We start from the raw sequence: 24,482 nt of genomic DNA on the forward strand, positions 1-24,482 counted from the left end.
TCGGGTGATCGTTTGTAAAATGATTTTCAAGTGAAATTATTGATATTTGAATTTTTATTTATTGTAAAAGTTAGTAGTAAAATTCAATATAAATTTTTTATTCAATTAAAAGCTGCTTAAAATTGTTTTAAGTCAATCAATTTTAGATTAAAAAGTTACTTAAAATTGTTTTAACTCAATTAATAAACTACAATCAATTGTTTTAACTCAAATATATGAACATTTACCAAAAATTATATTAGTTGGTAAGAGCATTTTGATGTGATTTTGGATTCACATTAAATTATCAAAAAAATATGTTGAATTACAAACTAACATTTGTATAAAATATGAAGAGTTCGAAGCATAAATATGACACTGTTAAGTGAAAAGAATATTTAATCGATGTCTTCAATTCAAATATTAATACATTGATGTTGATATAAGCAACTTAATTGATATAACCTTAATATTCAATATTAAGTAACTCAATTTTTTCTCCAATACGTATTTCTATTAACAAATTATTTAAATATTTTATTTTTCTCTCCTATATTTAATATAAAATTAAACAACTCATGAATAATAATTATTTTTATTAAGTAATCCATTAAGAAACTCTTATTGTAAATGCTCAAAGTAATACTAATTTATACCCATTTTAAAATGGTCATCGAAGCTGGACCAGTAATTGGCATTTAATAGTATTTTTTAAAAACCTGTGATTCAACGGTTGTATCACAATGGATGGATTGTGTACATTCGACGATTATGAATTTTCAAGGACAAATGTCGATCCCAATAATTTCCTGTGTATATTATCAGATTAAAAACCTTAACTTCTTTGTCTCTTTCCGTCCTCTTTAACCTTTCTTGATTCCTTCTTGTGAATGATTTTGGCATGCCACGCTAAAGAACTTGAACAAAGCGGGGAAAAAAGGGGAGGGGGCATCACTGGTACCACTCATCTGGTATTCCAACTTTATCCGTGAAATGTTAATACAATCAACTTATAACACACATAATAATGATAATTTTCGGGATGAACGTAGGATAGAGTTAAATCCAAACTAACACAAGAAGCTCTTGACGCTATATTCGACTATTTTTCAATTAAAATACACGATAGTCAACTGCAGCCATCATACTATTGCTTGCATGCATGCAAATTCGCATTCCATGAACGAGGCGTGCTATCAGTGTTTCACTACTATCCATGATCGCAAAAGGCAAGAAGGCATGGTTAGTTGCAACAAAAAAAGGAGTGAACAATTTTATAGATAAGGATAATTGTTCTTACAATTTCAACCGTACATTAAAATTAACAACAGAACTTACACTAGCTATTATGGTGGTTAGCAGACAGATAAGCAAAAATGATGGAAACCATGATGACCAATATGACAATCTGCAAGGATAGTTTACGTCAGTGCATATTCTTAGAAGTCAGAAATGCAGCATCTAGTTAAAATGATGTAATAGCATAACAGTCATGTATAATTTATTTATTTTATATAAATTGTGTTTTTAAATCTCTCATCAACTGTTTTGCACAGATAATGATTTTAAAAACACAGTTTAACAAAAAAAATTTACATGTGGCTGCCCTTGTCACTGTTGCGTCATTGGTTAACACTATTACTAGACAACAAAGACTAATTTCAGCCAAAAAAAAAAAACAACAAAAACGTACCATGGTTGAGCCATATCCACTTTCATCATTCACAATGTAAGATTTCCTGCTTAAATCAATGAAAGGGTTGTTAGACTGTCAATGATAAAAAGATAAAGTACTTTTGAAGCTACTCAGTTATGTGCATACCTTTTACTTAAGAGACCAGATTCTCTGCAAGTTTTCTGTATAGCTTCCAGCCTGCTCAATGTTTTTGTTGCATTGGGATCGTTTTTGTCAACCTACAAAGGAAAATACTGAATCTTTTTAGTTGGGAAAAGTCAGCTTTTAAAAGATACTCTTGAAACTGAAAAACTGCTTTAGTTCCATGGTGGATGGAATGTACTACAACTAAAGGGAAAAGAAAAACTGCAACAAGATCTACATTTTAAAATTTTGGATACTCAAAAATATCTTTTCCTTTAGGACAATGGAATGAGTAGGAAGTACCAACATTATCCAATGTAAAATTAATGTGTTTGCTGTTATAAACATTCAATAGGAATTAGGAACTTTATCCAATGTAAAATGCAACATGAGTAGCACTCACATTCTTCAGTTGAAAACCTAATCATACCGTGTTAAGGACAACAACAGATTCATACCTTGGGCTCCAACATAGAAGCAAAATCAAAAAAAGCACCGTAGACATCAGCCATAGTCTTTGTTCGGTCAATCACTTTGGCAGTTAAACCTATAAATTGAAAAGTGAAAACAAAAGGCAGAAATAACAGCTAGTTTAATATTTACACACAACACACACACAGAGTAACAGCAGACAACAAACATGAACACCAATAGCTACATGTTGATCCTTTTTTATTCCCAGAAAAAAAAAACAATATTTTGTCAAACAAAATGGGAGGAAAGGAAATTGTTCAAATGACTCAGCTAGTCATATATATCTAGGTTAAGGTATTATCAGTTCACTTCAAAACAAGGGATATCCATCATAGAATTGCATCTGCTGGCCTCTTAACTCAAAAGTATATGCCATCGGCCACTCTTCCTAAGTTCAAACTGCCATTCAGTACTTAACCAACATCCATAAGAGGAGAATGCTACAGAAGATGTGGGGTAGTAATAGTTGCAAAGTATTTATTTAGATTTGATATTTGAACATCCAAGATACAATCACAGAATCTCATGGAATATGCTCAATGACTTCGTGTTGGGCCCATACAAAAGTTATGTTTGACACTAATGCATATGTGGATTCCATAATAACAAACAGATTCAAAGGTAATTTTAAAGAGATTGATTCAAGCATGAAATACAAATGCTGTGCCAAAAAAAACATGAAATCCAAATTGCAGCAATTCACTATTCCTAGGACTTCAAAGACACATATGCCGTGACTTATACCAATTTTGACTTTATGTTTAGCATGCCTCAAAATCAAATCACAAGGAAATTATTATCAGAATATTTGCTGTTACCTCGCCTCATTTTAACTACACCTCTGAAGACCTCAATGTTGTTGTAGCATAATGCAAGTGTTCCAATTGCCATTATCTGTCACCGCATATGTCAAATAAACATCAAAGTTACTGGGAAAAAATTATGAAAATAACTATTGCTATATACATAAATCATTAAACATAAAATGAATATGAGCTAGAACTAACCCCACCCCCACAAAACAACTGTGATGTATAAAGAAAAAAAATTGTTTCCACATCAGATTGAAACTATTAAATCCACCACAAGGTACTTTAACTTCTTTAAATGTAAATTGTAGGCCCAAGACCCATGCAACTTCTTCCTCTAGAACATCTGCAGCTCGAAAGAAAATTTTTCTTATTCCAGGTAATATTAACTAAAATCAGCAAGGTTATTTAGCTAAACCTTCAGACACTAATAATCTAGAAAATTGCTCAACCATAGGAAGAAGATCTACTCTTGCATTTATTGTACATGAAATTACAATTAAAAATATCCTGTCTCAAGGTTTACCACTATGTTTCTGCAAAGCACTTTATAAAGATTTGTATAAAAGTGTGTTATTTTCACACATCTTTTGGGCAGTGTTAAACTAAACTTTAAAGAAACTGACAGAACATAGTAATTTTTTATTATTATTATTTGAACTGAATAGGAAGCTGCCAATGATTCAACTCTACTGTAACATAACATGATATGCAAACAATAAAAAATGCAGATAAATGATGGTATATCATTGCAAGACGATTGAAATGAACATAATAACAGTATAATCAGAAGTAATTAAAAGAACAGCACCTGGGGTATAGCACAAAAGCGAAATATAGGCGGGTCACGTAAAGCAGCCATGTATTTTAAGCAATCTTCAGCATGCATCAGAGCATTAGTGACCATGTCATTTAAGCATTGCACTGCCTTAACAGAGTTCTCCTCATATTTCAAATCCTGGACACAAAAAATTAAAAAGTATTCATGTGTGTAAAAAAAGTGTGACAGGTTTCACTATCACACCATCAAATATTCAAATGATAAGAAATTAGTGTGAGATTAATGAAATGGGGGAGAAAGAGGTGAAAGAATTATTTATGTTAGAGTAAGTACCCCTTTAATAGAATTGATTTTAAACTGTTGAATACAATTGAACTGTATGCTTAAATTAATCTGAACAAAACTGTTGAATATTGTCACACAACTGTTTAATTATTTGCCTTGGGACGTGTATTTTTCATTGGAAAATGCAGGAATTGATTTTCTAACTTCATAACAAAATGAGGTTAAATATAAATTCCTATCGTATAGAGTCAAACCTCAAGTTTGTTAACATATTCACTCCAAATCTGTCGTGGCCAAAACATGCGTGACTTGGGGATCTCATTGATGTCTTCCAGATAATCTCGAATAATGTTTGTTTTCTGCAATCTCAAAGGGTGACCTGAAATGTAAGTAAACAATTGCAACCATACTGTATTTTTTATTACTTACTACCACGATATGATACCTGTAGAAACAAGCCCATTGAATTGGAAAGGTCATCTGGAGCCAGATCTTCTGAACCAGACGCATGGAAAAGCTTTGATAAACCCAGCCCAACAAGTCCCGCCACATAGTGACAATATTCATCATAGTCATCAATTGTTTCTACCTGCAAAAAAAAAACTCTTGTCATAAATCAAGACAATGCAGAAATCCCTTCGCAGCATAGTGCTCTGTAAATAAGAATTTAGGAGAGATGCACTGATAATAATAATAATATAACATCAAATGATTAAGGAATTGTTGGTTGAAATAAAACTACTAAACTATTTGTTTTCTCTTCATTATATTGCCCCTTCTTCCTAAATTTTCATCTACCTGAATAAGATAGTCTGAAGCAAGAAAAATCATTTAAAAAAACAATAGAGACCAGAAACTAGAAGATGGAGACATCATTTAAACGAATAACGAACTCTATATAATCTCTTGTCAGTCACAGAGGTTTATTAACTACAACTAAGTTAATGAAAAGAATATATGGAGAACAGAAGCCATGTGCGACAAACCTCCTTGCAAATAAATTTGGCCATTCCAGCACCCATTCTTTTGGTAATGTCCTCAATTGCTTCCTGGTAGCTGCAAAAATCATTGACCAACATTTAATTTTTTGTTATAGAATGCACAGCCATCACAAACACAAAGGACCATAGTTATTGATAATCTGCAGTCAATTATCAACATAATAAATAATTACATTAAAAGGTGCATGACGTTGACAACCTCCACACCAACAACATGCCACTACAATCCCGTATCCAAATTTTAATATTCCAGACAGAAAGGGATAACAAATTGAATCTCACAAAATGATATTAGTAACATGTCTTAATGATAAACAGTACACCCCCCTCCCTCTCCTCTTCCCCAAGATTAATAAGCAATAATAATAAAACCCAAATGGCTGCTGCTGATTGGATCAAGGATGGAAACAAACAGCAACTTGAGACCATATATGGTACAGAATATTAAAGTTCAATTTAGGTAAATGTGCAAGGATAAAAACTGACTTCTTTCCAAGTTCCAGAAAAGCAGTTGAAACATGATGAAACTGGTCCATTAGAACTTTGTACTCCTTTGTGCCACCTAGTCACATTAGAAACAATTAGTGTGCAGATCAGCATCAAGCAATTGCTATGAGTATGTAGTTTAAAATCCAATCCAATTTCTGAAAAACAAGCTAGATGTGGTTAGATTGAATACTTACAACTAAAAAAACAACAGATTGAAGAAGTTTATTCAAATTGTATTGAATCTTATTATCTTGGCAAGAAATTATTTAAAAAAAGAAAAGCAAAAAAGAATGACACACTCACATGAAAAGTGCCAATCACGATCATAAATATGACGGTGAAAGGCTATCAGTATTGGCACCTTGACATCTGTTTCTATGCTAGTATCATCCTCTGTCAAAAGGAAAAAAAAATTACAACAATATAAATAGCCTTTTAATTTCTGAAGAAAAGAATAGTTGCTCAATAGAATAATTTTAAGGTTTAAACATAAATCTTTCAAAGACAATAGACACAATAACCAGCAGATTTATAGAGACTTGGAATAGTTTCAGTGTAAGCCAATTTTGCATGCCTTCCATAATAATTATGTTTTTTAGAACAAGAAAAAAAAAAACTCGTGTTACTGCTTTTCTATTGAATTTCATTTTCAAAAGCTTTTTCAAAGAGCTGAAGCTTAAAATCACTTTTATTTCCCAAAGCCGTACGACGATAACATCAATCCCTACACAGCAACATTCAACGCTTAAAAAACAACAAATAAATAAAGAAGTCAAAATTAAACACCGAAAAACCACTGGTCAACACAGCGTAGTTAATTAAAACCGATATCCATCATTCATCATCGCAAGCTATGCAGCACAAAGTAACAAAGCGCGCAAGGCTTTAAATCGAAGATACGAATACAAACCAACGGTGTCGAGAGCTCGCAGAACCAAATAAAATATGCAAACCTGCAAAAAAAAAAAAAAAAACAGAGGTCAATTAAGAAAAACGTGGAATCGAAAGCATAAGGAAAGAACGGTGTAGGCAGAACGGGAAATGCGAGGGACTAACGGCGTTGCGAAGCTCGGTGCCGAGTTGCTGAATGACGAGGGCGAAACTTCGAGAAACCTTGTGGAGCATTGTGTAGCAGAACGCCCAGTGCGGCTCCGGCGGGATCTGCTTCTCGGCGTTCCTCGCCGCCATTTTCAGCTTCAGCAGAGGGTAAAAGTCATCTGGATGTTTCAGAATCGCTCCCAAACTTCCCATTCTTCTCGACGCTGCGATCAAATTTCGATAACCACAATGAGTGTGTTATTGCAATTTGTAACTGTATTATTATGGATCTTCGCTCACGACGATGGTTACTGACTTCTTCTGTTCAGCTATGGTTGATTATGGCAATTTTGGAAATTGAATGTTATTTGTTTTGCGGTTGAAAATATTTCGCAGTGTTTTTGCACTGTTTGAGATTGGTAGATTTTGCACTCACGGTTTGGGTGGCAGTTGCATTATTTGTTTTCTATACTAATTCGTTTAAATGCACATTTTGTCCGTTTTGTAGAATCCACTCCACAATTCTATACCCATCCTTTCATAACCACAAAACACTTGCATATTTTTTTTCTGGTATTTTCTTAATTAAAATTATAATTTTATGGCCTTTAATATTATTTGAGGTTAATTTTTATATACCGTTCCAATTTTATCGGATGTTCCTGAAGGAACGTTAATTTTTATATATATGATCAGTGTAAAATTCTAGCAATTCATTATTCCTTGGACTTCATCAATGAATTACTGCAATTTGGAATATGTCTCTTCATATTTTCTTAAAGAAAAAATATTTGAATAATAATTATAATTTTAAAAATCTTATACAATTTTTTTATAATTTATGAAAAGTAACTATTTAAATAAAATGTAATTTTTTATATTTATGTTATCATGTTTTATTTTATCATTATCAGTGATGACTAAACGACTTGTTAACTTAGATAGTTATTTCGAGTTTAAGTTTTGGATACTTAAATATTTGGAGAAATAAGTCTATTGAAAATATAAATTATTTTAATACAAAAGGAATAAAAACAAACAAAGGACTCCTTGTCTCTTACATAAATAATTACTCAAATTGGTACACATAAGTCACAGAGTTAGAATAAATAATACATATTTACAATGTCATTTTTTTTACCAAATTTTTAATGTCATTTAATAAAAAAAATCACTTGATCTTTATGGCTGTTTTCATTTTAATTTCATGGCTTTTTACGAGTCAAATTCATGTGATTACATGAGGAGATTGTAAATTTTAGTGACAATTTATCATTGTCGAAAAGTTTTTGCAACATATTTGTACTACAAGTTTAAGTAATAAGGAACAAAACTTTTATTCGTGGGTAGAGACTACAACTTACATTTTTTTCATAGGACTAAAATATAAAATGAGAATAATTACAAATACCAAATAAATAGTTTAACTTTTTTCAATAAATAGCATAAAATTAATAACAATAATTATTTTTAATTAGTCAATAGTATAAAAAAAATTACAACACAATGATTTTGTTTTCATAAAGTAGGAAATGCTAAAATAGACTTTCAGATATCATAGATATCAAATGGAAGGACAACAACAGAAGTGATAATAACTAGAAAAGTTGTAGTCAACAGGATAAGGATCAAGGATGATTGCAATCAATGAATTAGGGACATGAAAACACCAAACTATGTAATATAAAGACGATTTTCAGTATTAGTTATCCAATTATATAAGTGACCCATAATACCTTTCGTCAAAAACAAAAAGTGACCCAAAAAAATATAAGTGACCCATAAGCTTCCGTTGTGTCACTAAAAGTTCATTAAACTCAAAGAATTGCACATCATTTTTAAATTTTAAATTGATATGAATTTTAAAATGAAATATAATTAAAATGCAATAAAGACATTTTACGCTGATATCTAATTATAAATTATGATATATAATAAATTTGTTGGCATTTATTATAATCACTTTAAAATTTATATCTAAAATTAATTTTGATTCATTAATATTGTAAACATCTATAAAAATTAAATTCTTTAAAATGTATGAACTAAAATAAAAAAAGTATATAAATACTTCAAATCAGTTCATAATTAATTAGGAAAGGCTTTAAAATATATTTAAAAAATCAAATCATTAAAATAATATACATAATTAACTTTTAAAAAATTATAAGAAGGAAAATTAAGAAAGATGGCAATGTGGCCATGAGTAAACTTGGACTCTCCAAACTGCAGCAAAATTTATTTCACTTTCTATAAGGATATAAATTGTAATACCCACCCCACTTCCCATCAATATAATCAAATTTTTAATGCCCTTACCCACCCTCTCCCTCTTGGTCCTCCTTTTATTTTTCTAATATAAAAATAAGAATTTAATGATGATATACTTAATTTTATATCATTATTTAATTATAAATTATTGTTAATTTTATTTTTAAGATAATTATTATCAAATTTGACAAACTCATTATATATAATAATTTATAACTAAATAAAAATATAAAATTATTTTATATTATTAATACATAATTTTTTTCTCTCAAAAAACATTAATGATTATTATAATATAAATATTTTAAGAACTTATTATATTTATAATATAAATATATATGCTTTTTTATAATTTAAAAGTTATTATAATTTAATTATTATTTAAGACAAGATTGGGTCAAGTTTAAGATACATATTTTTTTATTAAATTATTTAATAATTTAACTATTGAATTATACTTATATTTTACAATTATATGTGTTAAATATTTTAAGTAAATGCTAACTAGTGTTCTTACTACATTGGTTAGGAAATTAAAAATAAAATTGTAATATCTTTGATTTTTTTATGCTCTCCTACAATTTTCATAATAAATACTTTTTTATAGTTTCTTAATCAATGTCTCAAGTGTACTGATTAACAAGACTCAATATTTTAATAACTAAATAAAATAAAATAAAATAAAAAGATATTAAATAATTTTATTTTTCTTATATTTATTTTTTTATATCTATCTTCTTATATTTGAAAATTATATACTACAATAAATTTGATATACATGAACAATATATTAAAAAAAATTACCAAAGAGATATAGTCCATTTAGTTGAACAGTGTAGGTGAGTGCTATAAAAATTGTAGTATCATCTTCAATCCTTGGCAATTAAAAATAATTTTAATTTAGAAGCATAATTTGACTATAGAATTTTTTTTATATAAAAAAAGTTTGTCCCTTTGTAAATTCAACGGCAATATTGCATGGCCGACACCAGTATTTTGTTATCGAACACACGCAATATAATCAACGTTGCTATTTTACAGGCCACGCGAGACGCGAGAGGCACGCTACCAGCGTGCGTAACTCTAAAATATAATTATTAGAGAAAGACTTTCGTGAAGTTTTTTTTTTTCTTGTAAATACACTTCCTTTTCAACTTTTTTTCAATCTATATTATTTTACAATTTAATTTTTAATATATATTATTTAGAACTTTCTCTCTCCTTTTTATTTTTTCTTAATTTAACATATAAATATTATATTATATAATTTTTTTAATTGATTTTAAAATTACTCATTTATTAAATTAAATTTTATATTTTTATTTTATTTTTTAAAAGAAAAAATATACAGATAAAGAAAAATAAAAAATGGATAAAATTATAATATAATATTTTAGTTATTTTGTATGTACTTTTATAGTTAAATTTATATGATGTTGATATTTTTTTTGTTATATTTATTATTAAAAAATAAGAAAATTAATTAGTAGTATTAAAATAGACTAAAAAATACAGTAAAAAATAAATGATATATCTAACTTATACAATATACATAAAATTTTAAAGAATAGTAACTGTTATATTGAAAATATTTTTAAAAATATTTATTTAGCAATTATGTTTTGCCTAAGTGATAAGAATTTGATATTTTTATTATTTATGAGATATGAAAAAAAATTAAAATATTCGAAAGATCTGATGAGTGCTAAATATGAGTTATTTTTTATAATAAAAATATATTAAAAATATCTTTAAAAATATTTAATTAACAATTAATTTTTGTTGTCACACGAGTTAATGTGACAAGAATATGAATGACATAAATGAGGTCCTGATCCAAGAAAAAGAGGAAGATAAGAAAGAAAATGAACTCAGAAGTGATAAAAATGTGAAATTTAGGACAACATGATCATAATCCAAATAGCAGGAGAGAGAATATGTATTTAAAAACCCTTTTGTGAACTTGTACTGCAAGCATGCTGTTTAGGAGTGATCTTAGCATGTGTTTGGGTTAACCATAGATTGAATGAGCATATATTTTTATACAAATTTTGTGAAAAATAGAAATTTATAACTTTTATTTAACAACCATTTGTTTGGAGATCTTTAGATGGTAAATTAAACGCCCACTTAGTCGTTGGATCTTATTAATCATGATATTTAGAATTTTTGATTTTTTGGTAGGATTTAAAATTATTCTCACAAACTTTCATCATTTGAATCGATTTTGAAATAATTTGGACTTAATAACATTTAAAATTGCTTATTTCTTCCTAAAGATGTATTATGTGAAAATAACTATTAGATTTAAATCCAATGATTATTAAAACTAGAGTATAAATAAAATATTTATATATTTGATAAATATTTTTTTGTTATGAAAGATCAATAGATTGTTATAAGGATGGGAGAGAATCCAAATGTGTGTTTGGATGAAGTCAACAAAATTTAATCTAAATAAAATTGATTTTAATTAGAATTAATTTTAATATAAAATTTCTGTATATATTTTTTTATGTAACACAAAAATTAGTTAAAATTATTTTAATTATGAATAAAAATCAATTCCAAACTCTACACCATCAACAAACAAAACTTATGAAAATCTTCAATCAGAAACTCACAGCTCGTTAAAAATGTAATAAAATACAAGTACTAGTATTAAAAAGAAAAGGAATTGTTTCATCTTTCACAATATTACTTTGATTTTTTTAATTTTTATTTAAAATATTAGTCTTTGTTAATATTTAAATTTTAAAAGAATTGATTCAATACAAACACGACTAAAAATTATCAGTGTCTTTATTTCATTGTAAAAATAATTTATTAGCATTATTGAAAAAACCCAACAACATTCATCTTCATGTCTATGCACTATGCATAATTGCATACGATTATCAAACAACCGACCAAATCGAAGTGGAGATAATTGCACGAACATGGGGTTTGTACACAGACTTTCATTCCACAAACACATCACTTGATTATTCACAATTTCACATACAAGCATCGGAGCAGGAAATGCCACCAAAGATCAAGTGGCAGCACACAGATCCTTTGATCTTCCCCAAATAGTCGTGGCAGTACAAAATCCCCTCCATCGCGTAAACCTGGTCCCCGACAACTACGCTGGCGTGCATCCACTTCTCCCGGACTTCCGTCGGACTCGCCACCCTCTCTCACTGTCCCGCAGTGGGGTGCAGGACCTCCACCCAATTGGCGGAGCGGGACCAGGTGTCGGCGGCGCAGCCATTGGAAACGTAGATCTTGTGGTGGAGGACACCGGCGGCGGCGAACTTGCGGGCGACGCGAATGGTGGGGCCAGGGAGCCAGCGGTGGAAGCGGTAATCCAGGAGCTAGACGTCGAGGGAGGAGGGAGAGGGGAGGGGACGTCGTTGATGCAGCCGCCGAGGACGTAGATGGTGGGGTCGAGGATGGCGTAGGCGGAGCACACGGCGACACACTTAGTGACCAGCAGCATGATGAAACTGGAGGTATCAAGTTTGAATCCTAGGGTTGGAAGTTTTACATTTTTTTTTGCAAGCTCAATCAGTCAAGAACTAAACAGGCCAGTTCACTTGATTCTTGACTGGTTTTCAAATAATCGGTTGAAGAGGGTGTACTGAACCAGTTCCTGATTGAACTTGTTGGACCACCTGATACGCAACAAGGAAAACAAATGGAAATGTAGCGATTACTTTGAATTATAGTATTTTAAAATTTAGACAATAGATAATTGTTAAGTACTGTATTTGTAACCATGCATATGCATAAGGTGCAGATTCCATACTTAATAGCGCTGGCTGTAACACCCCCTACTCACAGCCTCGAGGGAACATTGCTGGTATGTTCATTTCATCTTCTATATAAATGGGAAAGTTAGCACATAAAACTACTATTTTTTTTTCTTTCACGTAAATACTCTTCAAAGATGTTTAAGGACTTCCGGTGTATTAGGGTTAAACAACTTAGTGAAGTGTGTATTCTATAAGTTCAGTAATATAATAACTTATGTCATAAATTTGACTAAAATATATAGGAACAAACTAAAAAGAACTTGTTATAATAAACTTTACTAAGAAGCTTATTAAAATAAGCCAAATAAGATATGGCCTAAACTCCTTTAAGTTGTTCCAAATAATCCATGTATCTTTACTCTTGCATGCTGGACGGGATCTGAGATTTATAAGTTTATCAATGAGTGGATGCTTTTGTGTGGGTACATTAGTATTATGGGTAACGACTTTTCCTTGAACTCCTGGCGTACATAGTTATATTGCTTGACCAATATTGGCCAGAAACACCCTATTTTTTGTGATGCCCAGGCTTTGAGTAGTAGATTAGGTTTGCTAGGCTGCTGGTTTTCCCTTGCATTATTTCAATGGGTAAGAATAAGATCTAGAGCTTGTAATGAGTTGAAGTATTAGTTCTTGAAGTATTCTGATTCTTATTTCTTTGATGGTTGTTAGGCTCGGTTTTCAATTGCCCTCCGGCGCCTTCTTTCTTCCAAGGACTGCCTAGTTTGTGTTGTGACCTTGGTTTTATATTTTATAGTTCATGAGGCGTTAGAAGAATAGAAGAATGCTGTTTGTTGCGCAAATTAGCATTATAAAATCATTTTTACTTATAACACAGATTACATTGCATTTGCATTGTAAATGCACCGCAAGCAAGTTGCTGCCTCAATCTTTCTCGTATATTTTAATATTGTTCAGAATGCTTGTATACTGAACAATAATGCAATTACAATAATTGCTGCATGCCAATCAAGAATTGTAGATGTCTCTTTGTACCAGAGGGAGAGCGTGTGTAGTAGTCTGTTTCCAACAAAAGATTATTCTTGGAAGGGAATGTAGTTTATTTATCAAGTTTTTGTAACTTTTTACCAATACAATATTTCGATAAGATTTCATATCAAGTAATAATTGCAAATACAATATGTTCACCCCAATAGAATCTACTGATTTGGTCTTTAAACAATTCTAGCCAAACTCAATTCATTGTTATGTGCTCCAGCTGTGGTCACAAGCTCATTCTATCATCGTATGTGAGCGTTCTTTGATCCAAAATGAGCGAGCTTTAACTGAATTTTCGTCTGCCAATAAAATATCCATTACCATGACCTTTGGTATTTATGCATGCAAAATCAAGCTTGTTCAGGCCAAGCACCCGGACAAAGGTCGACATAATCAGAATGTGTTTTATGACCTACTTTTTTTTTTCTTCCTTTCCATGATGAACCGGGCCAAGATAATTTGGGTACTTGTTCCTTACCCTGCAGTTTCACAAGAGCATAAGGGAAATGTGGCAACAAAACACAACAGTTTATGCACAACATAAAGGCACAACAACTGTTACCTTCTTGTTTACCAGTCTTGGCTTTACTTGTTTTTTAAGAATAAGGTTACGATTTTGTTTCTTCTTTTCTTCTGCTTTCATTTTGGAGAGACTGGGCCTGTATATAATGAGAGTTCGACCAATCTGACCAACAGCCACTGAACCAGTTGCTGCTTCCAACTGCTTCACCACATCATCTAACTCACCTGGACAGCTCCTACGTATTTTAATCTGTAAACACCATCCAGGTTGCAAGTTAGGATCCAAGATTTTGAAAAACTTCACACTTCTGCATTTTACAACAAGTTACAAAGCAGAAGAGGAAACACAAGATACACAATAGTAGACTGGCATATTATGTGGGCTCAAAAAATCACTCTGTAGCTACAACAACCTCATTTAGTAACTAGTTAAGATTAAAAACCCTCCAGCCACTAGATACTTCAACCAACTTTAAGTACAACACTGAAGTTTGTGAAAATCAGCCAAGCACAGCCTAAAGGAAAGCACTGCAAAATTACAAAGGTATAATCATTAATCAGCAATACTAACATACAAGCAAGAACAACACAACTACTACTGCGATCAACTGGTCCAAAAGTCCAACAGTCCCAAATCACAACATAAAAGCATGTAAAATGGCAGTTACACATGTTTAACACAAGAAAGCTACATTGAGAAACAGTAAACCAATTAAAATGAAAGTAGCGAAGACAGGTTTTCAAAATCACTTCTTTGAGTTTCCAATTCATCATCCGCAATCTCTGTTTCTTCGCCATCTTGAGAAACCGCAAGAGGAAGTAGCGAAGACAGGTTTTCGAAGCGGTGGAACATGGATATGTCGAAGGGGCGTAGAAACAGCGTTGGGGGATAGAAAGAAGAAGAGGTTTGAGAAAAGAAATGAAAGAAGAAGATAATGGTTGTGAACGAAGAACAAACATTAGATGAGAAGATGCTGCTGCTGCTATTGCCGCCATTTCAGTTGGGATGAATCGTGTCTTTTGCTTAGGACAAAACATAGAGTGGATTTGGAAAAAAGATATCAAGGCAGTAAGACATTAAAACCCTTCAATGAATCAACATAATTAAAATATGTATCAAAATCAATCTTACATTAAATGTGTAGTGCAGTCTGCAGTATATTAATGTGTGTGTAATATCACCAATCCGTCACTAATTATAATTTTAAAAAATAAAAATTTCATTTAAAACAGTATAAGATATAAATTATAAATGCAGATACCGTATCTCAAGTAGTCGATGGTATTATTCGTATTTCTGATATCGATAAAGTAATAGCAGGTTTCGATTGCTGGTATTTACGATCTCAATGAGTTAAGTAATGTGGGTAAATTAGTGAAATTAAAACATGAAAAAAAAAAAACCAAATTTACTTGTGTTTCTTTATTCTAAATATATTTTATTTTTACGTCACTCAGCCACCCCGATCTGACCGCGCCTACGGCCTGGAATCAGAGTTCAGACAGTAGAAAAACAGGATAAGTAATCTGAAAAGTATAAATTTTTTAGGGACTTTTTTACGGCAGTAGAACAAAAACGGAAAAAATATACCCAAGTGAATCTTGTGCCATTTTATTTACGTTGGTAAACCAAAATACTGTTTGGGTTGAGAAATTGATTGGCCACAGGCCGATTTTGTATTTTTTTTTTTCAAAATTCTTAAGTAATCAGTTTTTCTAAAACTGATTTATCAACAGGTTTATTTTTAATTATTTTATTTTATTTTTCAGTTTATATTTTTTTAAAAATTATCCTGATGAATAATAATTATATTTTTTCCTTTTTCTATTAAAAAAATTCAATTGTTAAATTGGGATGAAATATAACTTTGAAGGTATTTACAATTCATTTTTGCAGTTTTTTTTATTATACATGAGATTTTATTGGGACCAAAAACTTAAAAACAAAACACTATTTGCCCTTAAAACAATTTCTCAACGATCTTTTTTTTTTTTGCATTCTTTTACTTACCAATACGAGGGTTTCTGTACAAACAACAATTCTTCACATTGATCAGATTGTGGATTCTTTTATTTATGAAAACGAGCGGTTTTGTACAAACAATAATTCTCTTCATGTTGATGAATAAAATGATACAACTTTTATCACTTGGCCTGGTTTCAAACAATAATTCTAGCAATGAACAATTTTATTGTTTAACAAGAAAAAAAGATTTCGCATGAAGTTTTAAAAAAACACAAATTGGGAAGGTGTTGCTCGAATGTATTATTGGAACATTATCTAAATACAAATTATTCTAATTAAGATTTAAATAAAAATAAATAATTAAACTATTAAAAAAATGTTTACAACCGCAATGGATTTCTGGCCAACCCATTTCTCAACCCAAACAGTTTTTTGGGTCACTAACGTAAATAAAATGGCACAAGCTTTACTTGGGTATTTCTCTTTTTCGATTGTGGTCTAGTACCATAAAGTCATTTTTTAGGACTTATATTGAGTGTTAATGAAAATGAGCTTTACATTCTGCAATTTACAAGGTTGTCGTGTTGTTAGCGTTGAAAATAGTACCCCAAGTATTCTCATGCCACTACCAATTCTTTAGTAACTAGACAGTTGCGTCCACTAGTAATTCGAAGGCCACAATAAGCATACAACGAGGGAGAGAGAGAGATAGAGAAATTCACATAAAAACATGAACTGGTGAAGGGTCCTTTTCTTCTAGGTCCAAGAGTTGAGGACAAACAAACACAACTTTTCAAACGGCCATGTTTCAGGAGTTGAATCCTGTGAATTTTGCACCATTTTAGTACCAGCTTCCAAAGAGCAAAACACCCCTTTGACTCAACATTAATTGTGAATACTTCAAATGGGAAAAAAAATCTTTGGACTCAACAAGCACAATTTTAAAAGGGATGCAGTAGTATTAAATTAGCAGCTGTGGCCCCAGACAACGGTGAGCCTTTGACTTAGTATAGTATAGGGTATATACCACAACTCCAGGCGCTGACTAAAATCAAACGATGATGCCAGATAGATAAGTAACACAAACTGATGTTAAGTAATTTGAACTTTCGCAGCGACAAACAGCGACATAACTAGAAATGGAAATAAAAAACGACATGACACATTAAATATATATTCCCTGAGCTTAAAAGTTAAAAAACAAGTTAAGCATTAATTGGTACAAGGCTACAAGCCTGTGCATACAACACATACGAATCAGAATTCACCAACAGAGTAATATGTATTCTAGACTCACTGAACTGAAACCATCTTCATTCTTTCTTCCCCAAAAGGAAGGGTGGACCCCACCACATAACCTAGGTCATTAGATCAAGTGGCCAGGCTCCACCCAACCCATTCGTGGAAACTCTTCCAAATCACACAACAGAAATCAAATTACATGGTACTACCAAAATACTACTACCATTAACAGAAGACCTAAATGGCTAAACAGAAATAAAAGATGGTAACAAAAACAACAAGGAAACGAAACCAACATCAAGCTTTGTCGTCAAACACCCTCTTGAAGCTTGCATTTTCAAACATGATGACGCTTCGTAAGATTCCCTATAGTCCTTTGCTCTCCCTTGTTTACACCATCACAAGGTGGGCTAAAGGACACCGGCAGAACGTCCTCGGACTCATATGGAAAGTTCATAGTTGCGAAGTGTTCCTCCAATTGTTCCTTCCCCTATATTATCACGCAATAATTTAGCTCTTTATATTTCGGTTAACAGAGACAACTAGTATAATATAAGAAATCCTAATCAAAGCCGAAATTAATTAACAAAGCAACAATAACACTAACTGATTATAAATTTAGTCCTTGTACTTGAAATCATTTTTCTTTTGAACAGTCCCGTCCATTATAAGAAGTATCATTGTGTTAAATTAACTTGACACTCATTTTCGTTTAAAATGAAATTTGTTATTTAGGTCTTTACGTAAAAGATACTCTAACTCCGCAATTAATTCATGATTTTTCTTCGAAAATGTAAGGGTTTTTTTGCAACAAAAAAGCAATGTCATAATCAGGTGTAGGAAAAAATATAACAATTTAACCTAACAATAACATGAAATAATGGTTTAATAGAAACAATGATGATTGAGTCAAATCATTGTCTATGTGACCATACTTGCAAACGTGCAGAAACCACATCACGTATCTTGTTAGACTGGAACAACTCCCATTTCAAATTGGAGGCTGTCTTAAGAAACTTCCGAGCTGCCTGGGGCTGAGTGAAGTTCACAAAAGCGTAACCCTTGTTCATCCTAGTTCTGCAAAGTATGAAAATAATCATCAATCAGCAGTTTCCACACACATACACAAGAAAAAGAGAGAGAGAGAGAGAGAGAGAGAGAGAGAGAGAGAAAGGCTAGCTAAACAAAAGGAATACGAAGCGTACTTGAAATCAATGGGCAAATAAACGAAATCAAAAGCTAAACCAATGGGTTCTTCGTCTTTCCCCTTGAAAGCTGCTTCTTTATCTCCACGATTCACCTTCAGACAATGATCTTCTAGAAAATCCACCAGCAATTCTCGGCTGCGCAAAAGAAAATGAAACAAACAAAATTTCCTTTTTCAAAATAAAAAAAAAAAAAAAACTAAGCGCAAGAATCAAAAAAATTTCAAGCAATCACAAGTTTTAATGAATGATTACACGGTTTCCCATAAACAAAAGGTTCATTGAATGAGAAACTGGGAATACGAAGAGGGTATTGACAGAAAACATACGTGTATTTGCTGGGAATATTTCTGATCATTACAGTGGTTTCGCCATCCCTAACTGGCAACGAGAGATTAAAACGATTCCTCTTGGGAAAACCCCTGAAGGGTTGTTCATCATCTGGTTGCCTAAAAACCTTTCGGTTCCTCAAAAAGTCAACATTTTTGCGTTGACCATTTTCTTCCACCTTCTTTCTCGGCGGGTAACTCTTCTGTCTCCAACTCTCAGCAGAACGGCGGCCATTAATGTAAGCATTCAAAGCTTGCTTCTTTACAAGTCCTATCGAACCACCACCAGTTTTGGGTTCGGCTAGTACCACTTGATCCTTCTTCTGGTGCACTGCATGTGCTTCAACGGGGTTAGAATCAGAATCATTTTTTATGTTATGAAAACGAGTTTGTTGATGAGCTTCTAGCGCTAATGGAATGGAAGGTGGTGGTGGAAGTGTTAAAGTGGGATAATAAAAGAAAGGGTTAGGATGTCGTGAGGGAAATAAAGAGAACACTGAGAAGTGGCCGTGATGAGGAAATAAGGAAGTGGGACAAGCAAGGGGTTGCAGTTGTTGTTGCTGTTGCTGAAGCTTGTGGTTGTGGCTTGGTAGATATTCCGGTGCTTCTGGATTTAATAGAGAAACCATGGTTGGAGAAGAAGAAGGAATAGAAATCAGAAGAAGTGTTTTTCTTGTTCTTGTTAACCAGAGAAGGGAAATGCAGCAGCAGAAATAATAAAGATTGATGATTATATAAATGGCTTCTCTGATTAGACAGAAAATAGTAGCTAAATGACTGTTGAACGAATGATTTGCACTTACGAATAAAAATAAAAGATTTTTTTTAATTAAAATAGAATATAAAAAATATGAACTAAAAAAATATAAATTTTTTGTTTAGTATTCATTTTTTCCTCCCACCACAAACACACCATTACAATCACATTAGTGTCCCTCTTTTTATATTGTGGTGCTAATTCCTACTTCGGAGTTCAGCACTTCCTATATTTTAACTCTTTATACTAATTAATTATGTTTTTGTGGCTATTAGTTAATTAGTAATTATGTTATTGTTAAAATATCAAATTTTCTTTTAAATACTATAACACTATGTTTAGTTGATAAAAAGAAAAAAATACAAGAAAAAAAATAAGATAGCTTTTTAGTTATTTAGGAAGAAAGCAAGATAAATATATTTTTTTCTCTTATTTAATTAGAAAGAAAGTAACAAAGAAGAAAAAAATATATTTATAAAAATGATACAAATATTCTCAAATAAAAATGAGATATAATACAAAGAATCAAAATATAAAATATTAAAAAAATATTTAAACTTATTATATTATTATGTTAATTATATTAACTAAATTTAAAAATATTTCTTTTAAGACACAAATCTAACACATCATTCTTACATATAATCAATTAATTTTTTATAATTAATAAAAAAAATAAGACTATCCACTAAAATATTTTTTCTATATTCTTTCTGTTTTTATTCTAATCTTCTTCTTATTTTTTTTCTAAATCACATTGAAGATTGAAATATATACGATATGGTATTTGAATTTGGTAAATATAATTCAAATTTCAAAATAATATAGTTTGGTTGTATAAGACTGTAGAGAAATTTATTTTATTAATGCAAATAATAATTTTGGAAATAAAATAATTATTAATTATAAATAAAAATTAAAAATTTGCCAGACTTAATAAGCATGAAAAAAATCATTATCTTTTGTAAAAAAAAATGAAAAAAAAACCTTATATAAATGTCCTTATTTAAGAGTAAAGGCTTAAATTAATAATATGAATTGGAGCTCTTTCTAAAGTCAGTTATTTTATAAGATAAAATAAGTCATTTCAATTGGTAGATAGAAAATTAACCATATATCATTCAGTCCAACTTCTATCTAGAAAGTCAATCGTATAGGTTCTATCCCAAGTGAGTCACCACATCACCTTAACAAAAACATAATCCTTCAATGTAAAGTCACATATTGTTTCAATGTAAAGTCATATATTGTTCAATGCGAGTGTTTTAGTTTTAATTTTTTTATAATTTTATTTTTTTAAAAATGAATAATTAATTGTAATTATAATTATAATTTGATTTTAACTTCAAACTTTTGATATACTGTATCAAACTGAATATGTCTTTCTTTTTTAAATACCTTGAATTTTTGTCGTTGTTGAGTAAATACACTGAATTCTAACATCGCAGTAATAATTATCGATCCTAATTAAAATTGTTTAGCAAATATTATAAATCTAACTACAACAAATTAGCCTTAGGTTTTATTTTTATTTTTAGTCCATAAGCTTCAAAACATTGTGTTTTAATAGTATTAATGAAGTTACAATTTAAAATAAAATAAACTACTCTTTTAATCTTATACCACCAAAATATATTATTTTGAAATTTAAAATATATTTTCTAAATTCATATTACAATCTTATATATATATATATATATATATATTTCAATTTTCAATGTAATTTTAAAAAAAACAGAAAGAATATCAAATTTATTTTTACTTGACAGTCTTATTTTTTATTTATTTTATTTTATTATGATTGTTTCTAAAAATGATGTGTTAAGTTTGTGTTTATCTATAGTAAAAAAAAATTGTGTCTACCCAAGAGTTTCTCTATGTTCTAAAGTATTTTTATCAACATTATTCAAATGTTTTTTATGTTTAAATTATTTTAAATAGATGTTTCTAAACGCTAAATTATTTTTCAAAATGATTCCTACTTAACCAAAATTCACATAAATGTTGACGTGAGTAAAAAGTTTTTAGAAACAAATGCAAAATTGTATATGCAGCTTCACGGATGCCAAACTGAATATTTATTCTTGAGGCGGAAGGGGATTTTTGTGTGCCCCACCGTTAAACCTTATTTTCTTCTTCCTTTTGAAACCAAACGGAAGACATCGTTAGTTCGTTCATACTTGAGGAAAAAAAATAAAATTCAGTTAGTCACTGAAATGATAAATATATTGTGAGAATTCGGTTGCCCACCAACCAATTGTCATCTGCACTTTTTTTATTTTAGAAATCAACGTCTGTTTTCCTTGTATTTTTTATTTAATAATTTTTAATTTTGTTTTTTAAAAATTTATTACATTTCCTGTTTATTTTCTACACTGGTTTTTCATTTCCAAATTTGTTCATTTAAATGTTATTTTTAAAATGTTATTAATCTTGGAATTCATTAATTCCTTTATGTTTTTCATGGAGGTGATTTTTTGAGTTCTTTTGTTGATGTATATGATATTTATTTGGTTCAAACAATAATTTAGTCTCGCATATTTTAAATGTAGATGAATTTAATTATACATGTTTCACATCTTAAATTATCTTAAATTAGTATAATAATATTTTAAAATAATGTCCCAAAATGAAGGAAAAAAAATTCCCTCTATTTATCATTTTTATTCTTGATCATAACAACGCTAATATTATTTTATATTGTGTTGTAATTCATTGTGTTTCATGGGAACTTTATATTTTAATTTCATTCAGGAAAAAAATATTTTTTTTTGTTATTTTAACTAAAGTTGTGGGATAAAAATAGATAGAACAACATGCTGTTAGACTCTTGTCTATTTCATGATAAGATGCATATTTCATAATTTAACATTCCTCTGTATAACTCAAAACATTTGAAGATCATGACTTAACAGGCCTACTAACCTTTTTAAATAGGTTATCATGTTAGGTTTTAACAGGGGCCATAAATTGATCAAACTTAGACTTTATATTTTTCTTTTTTTTCTAGTGAAGATTGTTAAGCTCATACCTATCCAAGTTTGATTTATTTTCACCCCTTGAGAGACTCTAAGTACCCTTAAAAAGCTCATCATGTAAGTTACACCCATTAGGTCTATATGTTATAATATGAAGTTTTTTTTCTTTCTAATTTTATTCATTTAAAATTAATTTCATAAATCAATGTTAACCAATTTAATTTCTTAATATATGTTTATGAAGTTAATGAATAAAAATATAACATATTTATTTTATTAAAACCATTAAATACTTACTTTTAAGTAAACAAAAATATTTAATCAATTATAATCAAATAAGAAATCAACTTACTCTAACAATGATTTTTTTTAGATTTATTCTTCTTTCTTACTGTTTACTTTTTTAAAATATAATATTTTTAATAAGTCACTAATCTTATTTGTTCGATTAAAAAAATAAATAATAATAATAAAAATTAAAATTAAAAGAATTATTTTTGATATAAGTTGATTCCTATTTTTTTCAATGTTAATTTTGTTTTTAAAATCTAATTATATTTCTTATAACGCATTCACGAACTTGTTCAAAATAAAACCATTGAAATAAGGATAAACATTCATGAACACTAGAACTGTGTAGATATCCCAAAATAAAAAATAAAAAAAGGAGAAAAAAATTATTATAATTGATCACGTGATGCGATAAGTAGGAAAAAATAAAAAGTATTAATTGATTGTTTATACTTTATAGTAATTAGATGTACAAAAGCATGACACTTGAAATAAAATATTTTCTCTCTTTTATACTAATCTTAAAGAAGTACTGCTAAGAAACTAGTATTTTTAAAATAAATTATTTAAGGAATGGAAACTGGAAATAAGAAAAATAGAAAACGTGCGTGGTGAGAAAATGAAAGCAGGGAGAAGGAGTGGCCGAGAAAAGAGGTAATGATTACGTAACAGATGCCAACATTTAATGCATGGATATGATCAGGACTGAGGACTCACTCTCATCTGACGCCCATGCCGAATGTTTCCCTCTTCTCCTCTGCAAGTGCCGGCTAATGCAATAATATCCTTTTTCTGAGCTTTTTTTATTATTTTCTTCTATCTTACATATAAATAAAAAATTTAAACTAACAAAATATTATTTAATATCATTCATTTAATAAAATGAAATAAAATTTAGGCTAAAGTATATTTTTTATTTTCATAAATATATAAAATTATCATATTTATATTAATTATATATATATATAACTGATATAAAAAGTTAACATTACACGTTTGAATTTACTTGCATCTATACTAAGATTAAAAAATAATATATTTTAATTTTATGATGATAAAATATATATTAAAAATTTTACATAAATAAATTTTAAATATTTACGAAAATAAAAAAATATTTTGGTAAAAAATTTATATTACTTGATATTTAATTCTAATAGGAGATAATTTAGATTAATTATAAGTTGAAGTAGTTGTATTTATAATTAAATTAACTATAAGTTGAATTTAATCGAAAGTGGATCCTTTCCGGTGAAAAGATATGCTCCCCAATTGAATCAATTCTCATACTAAATAAAATTAAAAGATCACTTTTTTCAAGCTAATATACTAAAATTATATTATCATTAGAATAAAATAAAAAATAAACTTATGTAATTCTTAATAACTTTTTATTTTTAATAAATTCTTATTATTTTAAGTTATTACTTGATATATTAAATTTTTTGTT

The 24,482-nt window shown here is 29.8% G+C and overlaps 2 protein-coding genes and 1 long non-coding RNA gene across 4 annotated transcripts; all 3 read right to left on the reverse strand.

Annotated features, from left to right (window-relative positions):
* Positions 1-930: 930 nt before the first annotated feature.
* Positions 931-7,141, reverse strand: LOC547940 (squalene synthase). 2 transcript variants are annotated; one of them, NM_001352036.1, is made up of 14 exons: positions 6,694-7,141; positions 6,548-6,590; positions 5,941-6,030; positions 5,635-5,710; positions 5,134-5,203; positions 4,593-4,736; positions 4,402-4,506; positions 3,893-4,039; positions 3,091-3,166; positions 2,257-2,345; positions 1,802-1,893; positions 1,673-1,718; positions 1,318-1,387; positions 931-1,186 (listed from the first exon to the last, which is right to left on the reverse strand). In NM_001352036.1, exons 1-13 carry the CDS (start codon positions 6,886-6,888, stop codon positions 1,319-1,321), a joined length of 1,242 nt encoding a protein of 413 aa, NP_001338965.1. In that variant the 5' UTR covers positions 6,889-7,141; the 3' UTR covers positions 931-1,186; position 1,318. The 2 variants fall into 2 exon arrangements, with proteins under 2 accessions (NP_001338965.1, NP_001236365.2); NM_001249436.2 differs by having other exon boundaries at positions 931-1,189.
* Positions 7,142-13,842: 6,701 nt separating this feature from the next.
* On the reverse strand, positions 13,843-15,240 carry LOC121173185 (uncharacterized). Its single transcript, XR_005887561.1, has 2 exons — positions 14,305-15,240; positions 13,843-14,221 (listed from the first exon to the last, which is right to left on the reverse strand). It is a non-coding gene; the product is annotated as an uncharacterized lncRNA (long non-coding RNA).
* Positions 15,241-17,809: 2,569 nt separating this feature from the next.
* LOC102668786 (uncharacterized) lies at positions 17,810-19,667 on the reverse strand. The gene is made up of 4 exons (XM_006592022.4): positions 19,007-19,667; positions 18,678-18,815; positions 18,408-18,549; positions 17,810-17,962 (listed from the first exon to the last, which is right to left on the reverse strand). Exons 1-4 carry the CDS (start codon positions 19,633-19,635, stop codon positions 17,810-17,812), a joined length of 1,062 nt encoding a protein of 353 aa, XP_006592085.1. The 5' UTR covers positions 19,636-19,667.
* Positions 19,668-24,482: the final 4,815 nt, after the last annotated feature.

This window comes from Glycine max, chromosome 12 (genome assembly GCF_000004515.6).
Source record: "Glycine max cultivar Williams 82 chromosome 12, Glycine_max_v4.0, whole genome shotgun sequence".
Classification (NCBI taxonomy): Eukaryota; Viridiplantae; Streptophyta; class Magnoliopsida; order Fabales; family Fabaceae; genus Glycine; species Glycine max.

Bases quoted from the DNA above. Each gene is read 5' to 3' on its own strand.
- LOC547940 (NM_001352036.1), bottom strand. From the start codon at position 6,888: ATGGGAAGTTTGGGAGCGATTCTGAAACATCCAGATGACTTTTACCCT. The intron at 4,507-4,592 runs GTATCATATCGT...TTGAGATTGCAG, and splicing joins CAATGGGCTTGTTTCTACAG to AAAACAAACATTATTCGAGA. The intron at 1,388-1,672 runs GTACGTTTTTGT...CTATCCTTGCAG, and splicing joins GTGGATATGGCTCAACCATG to ATTGTCATATTGGTCATCAT.
- LOC102668786 (XM_006592022.4), bottom strand. From the start codon at position 19,635: ATGGTTTCTCTATTAAATCCAGAAGCACCGGAATATCTACCAAGCCAC. The intron at 18,816-19,006 runs GTATGTTTTCTG...TCTTTTGCGCAG, and splicing joins AATATTCCCAGCAAATACAC to CCGAGAATTGCTGGTGGATT. The intron at 17,963-18,407 runs GTATGGTCACAT...GTGATAATATAG, and splicing joins TGGTTTCTGCACGTTTGCAA to GGGAAGGAACAATTGGAGGA.